Below are 13,321 nucleotides of genomic sequence, written 5' to 3'. Positions count from 1 at the left end.
TTTGCAAAGGGAGGGATAGTCACAACCATTTCCATTTCCGGTCTTTTCCGGTTTCCTGAGCAAGCAACATGGCTTCGTTTGAGCAGATGAGAGCGAATGTGGGGAAACTGCTGAGGGGGATAGACCGGTAAATGGCGGCTGCTTTTAGGCCTCGAGCATATAATTAAGCGTGTCATGTAATCGCATGTTATATGTGATGTGTGGTAAAAAGAACCATGTTATTATTTACATGTTTAAATCTTTAGAGCCTTATCCTGGATATATTCATTAAAAGAGCATTTAAATCACAATAAACTAAACATGTAATCATGTGAACTAAATAAATATATGCAATTAAATAGACTCTAAATGTAAACATAAACTTTAATGATTCAGAGCATATGTTAAAAAATAATCTTATTTTGCCCACTTTTCATCTGAAAATTGATCTCAATACTATCTATAGGCTGGAGTGTATATTGCAGAAGCAACACAAACCTGCAACATGATACACAGTCCCCCCCAGCAGAGGAGATAAGCATAGTCCTAAGACTTCAAGGGGTGTGTCTCTTGATTGTAATACTTTTAAAACATTTGTTTAGTACGCAGATCTTTTACAATTTGTTAATTGCTGATATTCATTATGCATATATAAGAAATGTTTTTAACATATATAATTAATGTTTTAATGTCTTTTTAGTATAATTTCCTTTTTCACAGAAGGGTTTACCCCTCTAGTTAGCACAAGATAAATATAAAAATATATCTTAGTCCAATTGTACACCAGATGTAGAGTAATAAAATGGAGATGCTGCTTTAACTGTGAAAAATGAAATGCTTATGCCCCTGATATTTTTCATGGGTTTGGTTAAAGAGACATTCCAGCCAAAATTGAAATCCACATGGTTGCATTTTAGTTTTGAATAGAAGCATTTTTGTAATATTCAAGTATTAGCAAAAATACTTCTTATAAAAGTTATAGCTGTTTCAAAAGTGTATTTAAGTATGCACCATGCACCAGCATTTTAGACACAGCACTCGCTCAGAGAGCCTAAGGTGCTTGTGCCATCTGGTAATGACTCAATTTGTTAATTGCTGACATGATACAAGCCCCACTGGTGCTCTGAGCAGCTGCAGTATTTAAAATGCTGGTGCACTGAGCATATCTAGCTATGCTTTACATGCAGAATAAAATGTTAATACTAAAACAGTGGTAACTTTTGCTATAAGCATTTTGGCTAATACATGTATATTGCAAATATGTTTCTATACAAATATGCAATTCATATATGTGCATTTAAATTTTGACTAGACTGTCCCTTTAAGGAAACCACACAACACACTGTTTCCTTTCTTCGAATGGTGGGTACTATGACCATCTAAATATCAAATGGTTGAGGGAGGCAGAGCCAGCAGACGTGTGTGGGTTTAGCTCCTGAGCCTGATATTAACAATATTGAATTAAAATCATCAACTGATCCAACTATAAACAAAACAAAGGGCATATTTAATAGTGGCAATCCAGCTTGTATCTGATAGACTGGCAGAGCGGTCAGAACTTATAAGGTAACGGCGGTAAGCGTGAATTGGTGTAGGACCTAAGCCGATATCTAACTGAAGCAAACACCCTGAGGGTCGGGGCTCCGCTCCGGAGCGGAAATCTAGACACAGCTGGACCACTATGCCGACAGCAGCAAGAAGGAGCCGCTGAAAAACTGACAGCCACATTCGCGCCTCACTAAAGATGGCGGCAACGGCCTAACACCTGTGGAGTACCCTTGATCTGTGAAGGGCCGAGGGTAAATAGATGAGACAGTAACAACTGTGATCGGATACCTTGGGAGGAGACACCGGAGAGTGGTGTGTCGACAGACGGTGCAGGGCCGTGACAGTCCCAGAAAATCTCAGCGGTGCTCCACGTGGTTAATGTAAGTGCGCAACAAGCGCTAGAGAACTTTTACTATATAATTCCTTGGGTTAAAGTAAGATTTCAGCGGGGCAGTGATCTACCCAAATTTAATCTGTGACTTTGAAAGTGGTTATATAAGAGACATTGTGAGGGTGTTGCTGGAGTAGGAACCGTTTCTCTTTGGGACATATTACTGCTATAGGGCTGCTCTCTCTCCCCTTCATTTCCTGCTGGCCCTATTGCCAGTAGGTCATATCCTATCTCCCCTGCCCGACTTCGTCCAGTGGGGACAACTCCCCTGGGGAGATGAGAGCGCCCTTGTAACCCTACTTTGTTGATAGCAGATTATACAAATACTTCACTGTGTGTCCAACGGAGGGCAAAAGACAGGTGCTTACAATGAGGTAATTGCCTAGAAACAAGATGTGCTGGTGCAGCCTGACATGGATGCCAAGAAGTAGATTGTGCACTTTTACTGTATTAAGCATCACACAAACAGCTTTAATATAATCTAACAGTTATGGATTAAACATACAAATAAATGTCATGGGATGAGAAAGATAATGCAGAGATGGGAAAATAAATGAAAATTCCAAGTGAGTGAGAGGAGTGAATGATTTAGCAGTTGTGACTAACAGACTCTGAGCACTGAACGGACGTTTTGATACCTAAGGAGCTTTTTGAAGGTGTGAACGCTGGGAAATATTTGTTAAGCAGAATAACCGCTAACCTAAGCTCAGTTCTTTGCTCCTATTCTATCACTACAAACATCATGGCTACAAGAAAAGGATCTAAGGGAGAAAAGGGGTTAAAGTCCTTGTCGGTAGACACTTTTTTTAAAACCTCCTAAATCTCAAGATCAGGCTTTGGTGGAAATGGAGGAGGATATAGAATCTGAGAATGAGGAGGGATCTGAAGACTTAATCCCTGCAACTAAAGCTGACCTGCAAGCCCTGGTGTCTAAGCAGGATATAGCTTCTAACTTTGAACAATTGTGGGAAAAGATGGATAGCTTTCAGGCCACGGTCACTAACAACCTCAAGGACATTAAAACAGAGATACTAGAGCTGGGAAACTGGGTAGATTCCTTAGAAACAGCTACAGAGGAAATAGGAGAGGAGGTTACATCAGTCTCACAACACCTCACCTCCCAAAGCCAAACAATATTGGAACTAGAAGAAAAGATCGAAGATCTAGAGAACAGGAGCAGGCGGTCTAATATCCGTCTTAAAGGAATCCCTGAGACAATCGGAGCAGCGGATCTTCATAACTATCTCCAGCAACTATTCCATGCCATATTGGGAGAGGCAACGGACTCTGAGTATCCAATTGAAAGAGCACACAGAGCCCTCAAGGCAAAACCTAAAAATTATCAACCAAGAGATGTTATTATTAAGCGCTTACGGTTCCCTGACAGAGAAAAAAATACTACTGGCGGCGAGACAAAATCCCACATTCAAGTTTCAAGGGAATATAATCCAATTTTTCAAGATCTTTGTATTAAAACACAGCAAAAAAGATATACGCTGGGACCTTTCACTCTTCTTCTAAGGAAAAATAATATACCATACAGATGGGGCTTCCCTTTTGCGCTTCATGTAATGAGAAATGGTAGAATGATTACTATCAAGACCATTGAGGAGATTCCAGATATTTGCAAATCTCTGGACTTGGAGCCACCTAACCTCATCTCATTCTTCTGATTTGTCCCCATCAAAGGCGAAACTCCAAAGATTGAAATGGAAAAAGGTAACCAAGAAGAAGGCTAAGACCTGAACTACTTAGCCACTAGGTCAGTGTTTTTCAACCAGTGTGCCGTGAGAGATCCTCAGGTGTGCCACGGCAGACTGACAACAGTGTGACATATTTTTTAAACTTTGCTTGTTTTTTACTCCCAGTGCAGGGGTAGTTTGTAGGAGGCATGGCATAACAGCACAATACATACAGTATGTGTGTGTTTGTGTGTATGTGTATATATATATGCTGTATTAGGCTACAATGTGTGATTTTTTTTAAATTTTGGGATGGTGGTGTGCCACAGGATTTTTTTAATGTAAAAAAGTGTGCCACGGCAAAAAAAAGGTTAAAAATCACTGCACTAGGTTACTAACATTTATGGGAGTTTTCTTTACCCTCTATGGAAATGTTTGTGACACTTTTTATTTTTCATCTGATGATCAAAAAACAGTCAGTTCTTAAATTAGCGGTCCATGTTGGGATTGCATAGTACATGTACTCTGTGCTAGTTTTAACACATGTGTATGCAACAGTTTGATTATTGTCAGTTAATGTTGTTTTTGTTCTTGTTCATGTTTTTATTACATAAATGCACGAAATGTTGTAAAATCAATATATGCTAATCAAATGCCATTATGTTGCGTAGCGGTAGGAAACTGAAACAGCAATCAAGGGTGATAGAATTAGGAATGGAGATTGATGTGTTTATACTTACAGAAGACAATAGATGGCCACTGTGCTTGGGAGTGATTTTGTCATCCGGGGCCCCTGATACCAAAGGTAGATATAGAATGCAGTATTGGAAAAATTTGTGTGATGATTTTGCCTAAGATAGTTTTGATCTCGCATAATGCGAGAGGATTAAACAATGATATAAAAAGGAGGACAGCCATGTCAAATTAGACGGTTGAGGGCCAACATCATTTATCTCCAGGAGACCCACTTTCTGAAAAATGCAATTCCCAAATATTGGGCACGAGATTATCCAATGCAATTTCACTCAGTATTAGACTCAAAAAAGAGAGGAGTCTCCATTTTAATACATACTTCAATACCATTTATACATAAAGAGAATATATCTGACAAAGAGGGTAGATACCTTTTGGTACTGGGTCAAATTGGGAAAGTAGAAATACTTTTGTGCAATATATATGCCACTAATGAGCAGCAAGATAAATTTTTTACTACGATCTCAAATCTGCTAACCAACTGGTCTAGGGTACGGATAATATTAGCAGGAGACTTTAATATTGATCTCCAATCACTGACCAAGCAGATAGACAAACAGCAGTCTAAAAAAAAACAGAGGCAAAAGACAATGGCTAAAAATATTACAGGAATGTTAGAGCAATACACATTACAAGATACCTGGCAGATGATAAATAGGGGGAGTGGGGGTACCACTTATTACTCTTCTTCTCATGGCAGCTACTCCAAGATAGATTATGTGTTTACTAGTCAGATCTTGCAACCGGCAATACATTCTCTAGACATTTATCCATGTGTCTGGTCCGATCATTCCCTAACAGTACTTATCTTATGTGATCTCTCGGGTCCAAAGAGGACCAAGACATGGACATATGATGCACTTTGCACTAAAAACTCTCTAGTTAAAGACAAGATCTTAAACAACTTGAAAGAATACTGGCGAATCAATGTAGATTCCACTGAAAATCCCACTACACCTTGGGCAGCACACAAGGCAGTTATTAGGGGTATCTTAATAAAAGAAAAAACGTTATATAGGGAAAAAAACGAAAATATAATTAACCAATTAAATGCTGAAATAGCTTCTCTGGAGCAGACACATAAATCAAATAATTCTAAATACACATTAAATAGACTTATGGATAAGAGACAAACATTACAATCTATATTCAATGATCAATCTATAAAAGCTGCAAATAGATTAAAAACAAACTATTTTATCTTTTCCAACAAGCCGGACAAATATCTTGCAAAAAAACTTAGAGATAGTTACCAGTCCCTTTCTATACCATGTATTCAGACACCTACTGGTCAAACTACCACACACCCTCAGGAAATTGTCAACACATTTGCTCAATTTTACAGCGAGTTATATGACGGCACGAAGGTGCAACATAACCCTAAAACAGAAGAGGCTTTTGCATCTTTTTTACAAAAGGCAGCTATGACATCAATAGAAGAGGAGGATAGAGCCATATTGAATGCTAGGATTACGAGGGCAGAGGTGATAGCGGCTGTTAAAGACCTTAAGCCTGGTAAGGCCCCGGGACCGGATGGATTCCCGGGGAGTATTACAAGGTGTTTCTGGAAGTTTTAGTGTCACATTTAGTAGTGTTTGCTAACCATATCATGGGGGGAGGAAAGATACCTGAAGATCTTCTTTGGGCCAAAATAGTGGTGATACCAAAGCAGGGAAAGAATCCTCTTCTTTGTAGTAGCTACAGACCTATATCCCTCATCAATCAGGATGTTAAGATAGTTACAAAAATTTTGGCCAATAGACTGAAACATATTCTACCCAAAATAATACAGTGGGGGAAAAAAGTATTTAGTCAGCCACCAATTGTGCAAGTTCTCCTACTTAAGACGATGAGAGAGGCCTGTAATTTTCATCATAGGTATACCTCAACTATGAAAGACAAAATGTGGAAACAAATCCAGACAATCACATTGTCTGATTTGGAAAGAATTTATTTGCAAATTATGGTGGAAAATAAGTATTTGGTCAATATCAAAAGTTCATCTCAATACTTTGCTATATATCATTTGTTGGCAATGACAGAGGTCAAACGTTTTCTGTAAGTCTTCACAAGGTTGTCACACACTGTTGCTGGTATGTTGGCCCATTCCTGCATGCAGATCTCCTCTAGAGCAGTGATGTTTTGGGGCTGTCGCTGGGCAACACAGACTTTCAACTCCCTCCAAGGGTTTTCTATGGGGTTGAGATCTGGAGACTGGCTAGGCCACTCCAGGACCTTGAAATGCTTCTTACGAAGCCACTCCTTCATTGCCCGGGTGGTTTGTTTGGGATCATTGTCATGCTGAAAGACCTAGCCACATTTCATCTTCAATGCCCTTGCTAAGGGAAGGAGGTTTGCACTCAAAATCTCACGATACATGGCCCCATTCATTCTTTCATGTACACGGATCAGTCATCCTGTTCCCTTTGCAGAGAAACAGCCCCAAAGCATGATGCTGCCTCCGCCATGCTTCACAGTAGGTATGGTGTTCTCTCTCTCCTCCAAACACGACAAGTTGTGTTTCTACCAAACAGTTCTACTTTGGTTTCATCTGACCATATGACATTCTCCCAATCCGCTTCTGGATCATCCAAATGCTCTCTTGCATACTTCAGACGGGCCCGGACATGTACTGGCTTAAGCAGGGGGACACATCTGGCAGTGCAGGATCTGAGTCCCTGGCGGCGTAGTGTGTTACTGATGGTAGCCTTTGTTACGTTGGTCCCAGCTCTCTGCAGGTCATTCACTAGGTCCCCCTGTGTGGTTCTGGGATGTTTGCTCACTGTTCTTGTGATCATTTTGACCCCACGGGGTGAGATCTTGCGTGGAGCCCCAGATCAAGGGAGATTATCAGTGGTCTTGTATGTCTTCCATTTTCTAATTATTGCTCCCACGGTTGATTTCTTCACACTAAGCCTCTTGCCTATTGCAGATTCAGTCTTCCCAGTCTGGTGCAGGTCTACAATTTTGTTTCTGGTGTCCTTTGACATCTCTTTGGACTTCACCATAGTGGAGTTTGGAGTGTGACTGTTTGAGGTTGTGGACAGGTGTCTTTTATACTGATAACAAGTTCAAACGGGTGCCATTAATACAGGTAATGAGTGGAGGACATAGGAGCCTCTTAAAGAAGAAGATACAGGTCTGTGAGAGCCAGAAATTTTGCTTGTTTGTAGGTGACCAAATACTTTTTTTCCACCATAATTTGCAAATAAATACTTTCCAAATCAGACAATGTGATTGGATTTGTTTCCACATTTTCTCTCATAGGTATACCTATGATGAAAATTACAGGCCTCTCTCACCTTCTTAAGTGGGAGAACTTGCACAATTGGTGGCTGACTAAATACTTTTTTTGCCCCACTGTACACCCTGATCAGGTGGGATTTATTAAAGAGAGAGAAGCCCCAGACAATATCTGCAGAATGGTATCTGTAATAGATATACTACGAGACCGACGAGTGCCTTCTCTGATCCTATCACTGGATGCGGAGAAGGCATTCGATCGAGTCGATTGGAAATACATGTTGGCTTTACTGACCTCATTGGGATTTGAGGGTGAGTTCTTAACAGCTATTAAGGGACTATATTCGACGCCTAAGGCATTTGTCAGAGCAGTAGGGCATCAGTCAGAAAACATACCTATACTTAATGGAACTAGACAGGGGTGCCCACTGTCACCTTTGATCTTTGCTATATGTATTGAGCCACTGGCCGCCTATATACGCAATTGTCCTGATATAATTGGCCTAGAGGTGGGGAAAATACACCATAAAATCACCTTATTTGCAGACGACGTGTTACTTACTATCTCGAGACCTCTGCAATTGTTCCCTTATGTATATCAAGCAATACATTTATTCTCTCAGATATCTGGTTACAAAATTAACGCAGATAAATGCGAGGCGCTCCCTTTGTCCATTCCAAAACACACTATCAAACTGATTGAAGCAAACTTTGACTTTAGATGGGTCCCAGAAGGGTTAAAGTACTTAGGAATAAAATTAATGTCACATTCCTCAAAATTATATGAAGCCAATTACACCCCTATGTTTAAGACGATTAGGTCTGACTTAAGGAAATGGAGGAAAATGGGTTTTTCTTAGTATGGGAGACTAGCGGCAATTAAGATGACAACACTACCCAGAATACTATATTTGTTCAGGGTACTTCCAATTAAGATTAATGTTGCTGACATAATCAAACTCCAGAGTGATGTCCATAGCTTTTTACGAGACAAACATCTGAGAATCCCACACCATATTTTAAATAAACATAGGCAACTAGGGGGGGTGGGTGCCCCCAATCTGCTTGATTATTATAGGGCAGCGAGACTGGCTCAAGATTCCCTATTAAGTAGGAGACAAAAAGACATTCTGTGGCTTACCTTGGAGGCAGAACTAGCAGGACAGGAGACCCCGGATGGCATTCTTTGGTGCAGTGAGCTATTTAGGAAACAGAACACTTATCAAAACCACATTACACAAATCTCTAGACAGCAGTGGCCATCATCACGAAAATCAGAGAAAATCTTTCCTTTATGTTCAAAGATTATCCCCCTGAAATACATCCTCAATGAGGAATTTAAACACCATGTCAAAAAATGGGAAAACAAAGGGCTGTATAGGGTAGCAGATATATACTCCCAAGGCAGGTTGCTGACATTCACCCAGCTTCAACAGAAACTTGAACCTCTTACACTGCATTGGTTTCTATATCTCCAGGTAACGACAGCCATAAATACGTACATGAGTAAACACCTGACACATAACAAGCAGTCCGTTCTTGAGCAACTATGCACAGCACACTCTAGACCTAAAAGAGCAATCTCAAGACTATATGTCTCCATCCAAGAGGCTACAAATGATTCCAAAACTACACTAATGTTAAAATGGGAAACTGACATTGGCAAAGAGTTTGAGCTAGATAGATGGAATGAGATGATGTATCACGCTAGTAAAGGCCTTCTTAGTGCTGATTTAAGAGAGAATATTTTAAAAACATCATTTAGATGGTATCTGATCCCGACAAAGACAGCTCATATGGGAAGCGAGAGCTCCAAATTCTGTTATAGGGGATGTAAGGCGAGAGGAACCTACCTCCACATGTGGTGGGACTGCCCTAAGGTTAGCAGAATATGGCAGAAACTGTCTTACTGAGAACAGTTTTGTGCGAGCAGATCCATCTTACTCCTGCTCAAGCTTTGCTACATGAAACCATCCCTACACTGAACAAATATATCAATATATTTATCAGAATATTATGTACCACAACAAGAATAGTGATAGCTAAGTATTGGAAAACTGAAATACCATCGTGGTCAGAAGTACTAGCTAGAATTAAGTTGGTATACCTGATGTATGAGTCGGCTGCATGGGTATTAGGTACAGAATCTCAATTTCAGAAGGTCTGGTATTACTGGATACTAGAGGGTAACCATAGCGCAATTGAGGAAACAAGTGAAGGGGCGGTGGAATTGGGATAGGATGGAGACACCCTGAGGAGAGGATTGGAGGGAGGGAAATGATAGGCAGGCTCAAATATAAACTACAAATATAGAGCAGGATGAGTAAGTAAGTAATCTGTAGATGAGACAAGGATATATTGTTCAATGCTGAAACGATGATTCATACAATTGACTCGTGCGAGTTTCACTCTTTTTTGTTTTGTTACTTTTCAGGTTATTTCATATTTATTTTTATTTTTTTATTAGCTTATTTAAGCTTTTTTTCCACTTATGGTTATCATAAAGTTGTTAATAATGTTGGAAATGTTTGAAAACCATGCCTCCTATATTCAGGTGCTCCCTGTTGAAGATATATTAATGTTGGTAACGTAAGAAAAATGAGGGGGGGAACTATGTGTTAAAAACAAACACCCCTTCAAAAAAGGACTATGAAAACTATATAAGTTCTAACCTCAGGTAAATGGATCTGATGCAATCTTCTCGACAATATCCCAAGCAGGAATATCTATAGATACTTCAATATTCCGAGGACTTTTTTGATACCAAAGCCACTCTAGTGGGACAATTTATTATATATTACAATGTCGGTACTTTGAGGTTTGATGTTTATATCATATCTAGATGTATGTATTTTACCTGATGTTATATTTGGAGGAGTGTGAGTAATAATAATAAAAAAATTATTTCATTTAAATATCAAATGGTTGATGCAAAAATGTCAGTTATATTGCTAGATGCTTGCTTTAGAGCCAGACAATTGGCTGGGTTTCTTATGTTTGCAGCATTTCATTTTTTTGCCACCTTCCCCCCGCAACACTTCTGTGGATATCCACATTACTGCTAGCTGGTTGGTATTTCTATGCTGTATCATTGGCACAGAATTATCATGGCTGTTGCTGATAACATTGCCTTGAGGTGCAAATGTCTATCATAATTATCACCCCTGACCTCTCAATAAGGATCAGTGATGTTGAAGCGCATTGGTTTTGGTGTTAAGATTTCTGCTCATGACACTGTGACAGAGATGTTTTAACATCTCATATGCTGTGCCATATGGGGGTGGGTGATCACTAGCTCTGGCCATGTTATGCCAACTGGCAGGGGTAATGGTTAGTTTGGAACATGTTTACCTGTCCTTAGCCTGCACTTTCTTGTCTCCTTTATTTTAGATATAACCCAGAGAACCTGGCTACACTGGAGCGTTATGTGGACACACAGGCAAAAGAGAATACATATGACCTGGAGGCCAATCTAGCTGTGCTGAAACTGTATGTACCTGCTATATAATTGTCATTTTATAGTAATTATTGTATATTTGACTGTTTCTGCTGTATAACTACCCCTAACCCTATCTGTGTCTGCTGTATAACTACCCCTAACCCTGTCTGTGTCTGCTGTATAACTACCCCTAACCCTATCTGTGTCTGCTGTATAACTACCCCTAACCCTGTCTGTGTCTGCTGTATAACTGCCCCTAACCCTGTCTGTGTCTGCTGTATAACTGCCCCTAACCCTGTCTGTGTCTGCTGTATAACTACCCCTAACCCTATCTGTGTCTGCTGTATAACTACCCCTAACCCTATCTGTGTCTGCTGTATAACTACCCCTAACCCTATCTGTGTCTGCTGTATAACTACCCCTAACCCTATCTGTGTCTGCTGTATAACTACCCCTAACCCTATCTGTGTCTGCTGTATAACTACCCCTAACCCTATCTGTGTCTGCTGTATAACTACCCCTAACCCTATCTGTGTCTGCTGTATAACTACCCCTAACCCTATCTGTGTCTGCTGTATAACTACCCCTAACCCTATCTGTGTCTGCTGTATAACTACCCCTAACCCTATCTGTGTCTGCTGTATAACTACCCCTAACCCTATCTGTGTCTGCTGTATAACTACCCCTAACCCTATCTGTGTCTGCTGTATAACTACCCCTAACCCTATCTGTGTCTGCTGTATAACTACCCCTAACCCTATCTGTGTCTGCTGTATAACTACCCCTAACCCTATCTGTGTCTGCTGTATAACTACCCCTTACCCTATCTGTGTCTGCTGTATAACTACCCCTAACCCTATCTGTGTCTGCTGTATAACTACCCCTAACCCTATCTGTGTCTGCTGTATAACTACCCCTAACCCTATCTGTGTCTGCTGTATAACTACCCCTAACCCTATCTGTGTCTGCTGTATAACTACCCCTAACCCTATCTGTGTCTGCTGTATAACTACCCCTAACCCTATCTGTGTCTGCTGTATAACTACCCCTAACCCTATCTGTGTCTGCTGTATAACTACCCCTAACCCTATCTGTGTCTGCTGTATAACTACCCCTAACCCTATCTGTGTCTGCTGTATAACTACCCCTAACCCTATCTGTGTCTGCTGTATAACTACCCCTAACCCTATCTGTGTCTGCTGTATAACTACCCCTAACCCTATCTGTGTCTGCTGTATAACTACCCCTAACCCTATCTGTGTCTGCTGTATAACTACCCCTAACCCTATCTGTGTCTGCTGTATAACTACCCCTAACCCTATCTGTGTCTGCTGTATAACTACCCCTAACCCTATCTGTGTCTGCTGTATAACTACCCCTAACCCTATCTGTGTCTGCTGTATAACTACCCCTAACCCTATCTGTGTCTGCTGTATAACTACCCCTAACCCTATCTGTGTCTGCTGTATAACTACCCCTAACCCTATCTGTGTCTGCTGTATAACTACCCCTAACCCTATCTGTGTCTGCTGTATAACTACCCCTAACCCTATCTGTGTCTGCTGTATAACTACCCCTAACCCTATCTGTGTCTGCTGTATAACTACCCCTAACCCTATCTGTGTCTGCTGTATAACTACCCCTAACCCTATCTGTGTCTGCTGTATAACTACCCCTAACCCTATCTGTGTCTGCTGTATAACTACCCCTAACCCTATCTGTGTCTGCTGTATAACTACCCCTAACCCTATCTGTGTCTGCTGTATAACTACCCCTAACCCTATCTGTGTCTGCTGTATAACTACCCCTAACCCTATCTGTGTCTGCTGTATAACTACCCCTAACCCTATCTGTGTCTGCTGTATAACTACCCCTAACCCTATCTGTGTCTGCTGTATAACTACCCCTAACCCTATCTGTGTCTGCTGTATAACTACCCCTAACCCTATCTGTGTCTGCTGTATAACTACCCCTAACCCTATCTGTGTCTGCTGTATAACTACCCCTAACCCTATCTGTGTCTGCTGTATAACTACCCCTAACCCTATCTGTGTCTGCTGTATAACTACCCCTAACCCTATCTGTGTCTGCTGTATAACTACCCCTAACCCTATCTGTGTCTGCTGTATAACTACCCCTAACTGCTGTATAACTGCTCCCAACCCTGTCTGTGTCTGCTGTATAACTGCCCCTTACCCTGTCTGTGTCTGCTGTATAACTACCCCTAACCCTGTCTGTGTCTGTTGTATAACTACACGTTACCATGCCTGTGTCTGCGGTATAACT

General features: G+C 40.7%; 1 protein-coding gene across 1 annotated transcript in view; it reads left to right on the top strand.

The window, feature by feature from the left end:
* The window catches only part of EIF3K (eukaryotic translation initiation factor 3 subunit K), a 21,933-nt gene continuing 8,612 nt past the window's right edge, over positions 1 to 13,321 (top strand). The window contains exons 1-2 of the mRNA XM_053721615.1: positions 1 to 127; positions 10,987 to 11,085. Of these exons, the coding sequence (XP_053577590.1) occupies positions 69 to 127; positions 10,987 to 11,085 (158 nt within the window). The 5' untranslated portion in view covers positions 1 to 68. The remainder of the gene's footprint in view (positions 128 to 10,986; positions 11,086 to 13,321) is intronic.

The sequence above is a fragment of the Bombina bombina genome, chromosome 7 (assembly GCF_027579735.1).
Source record: "Bombina bombina isolate aBomBom1 chromosome 7, aBomBom1.pri, whole genome shotgun sequence".
Lineage (NCBI taxonomy): Eukaryota > Metazoa > Chordata > Amphibia > Anura > Bombinatoridae > Bombina > Bombina bombina.
Note: the sequence above shows the minus strand (reverse complement) of the source record. Positions and strands in the feature narration are given on the sequence as shown.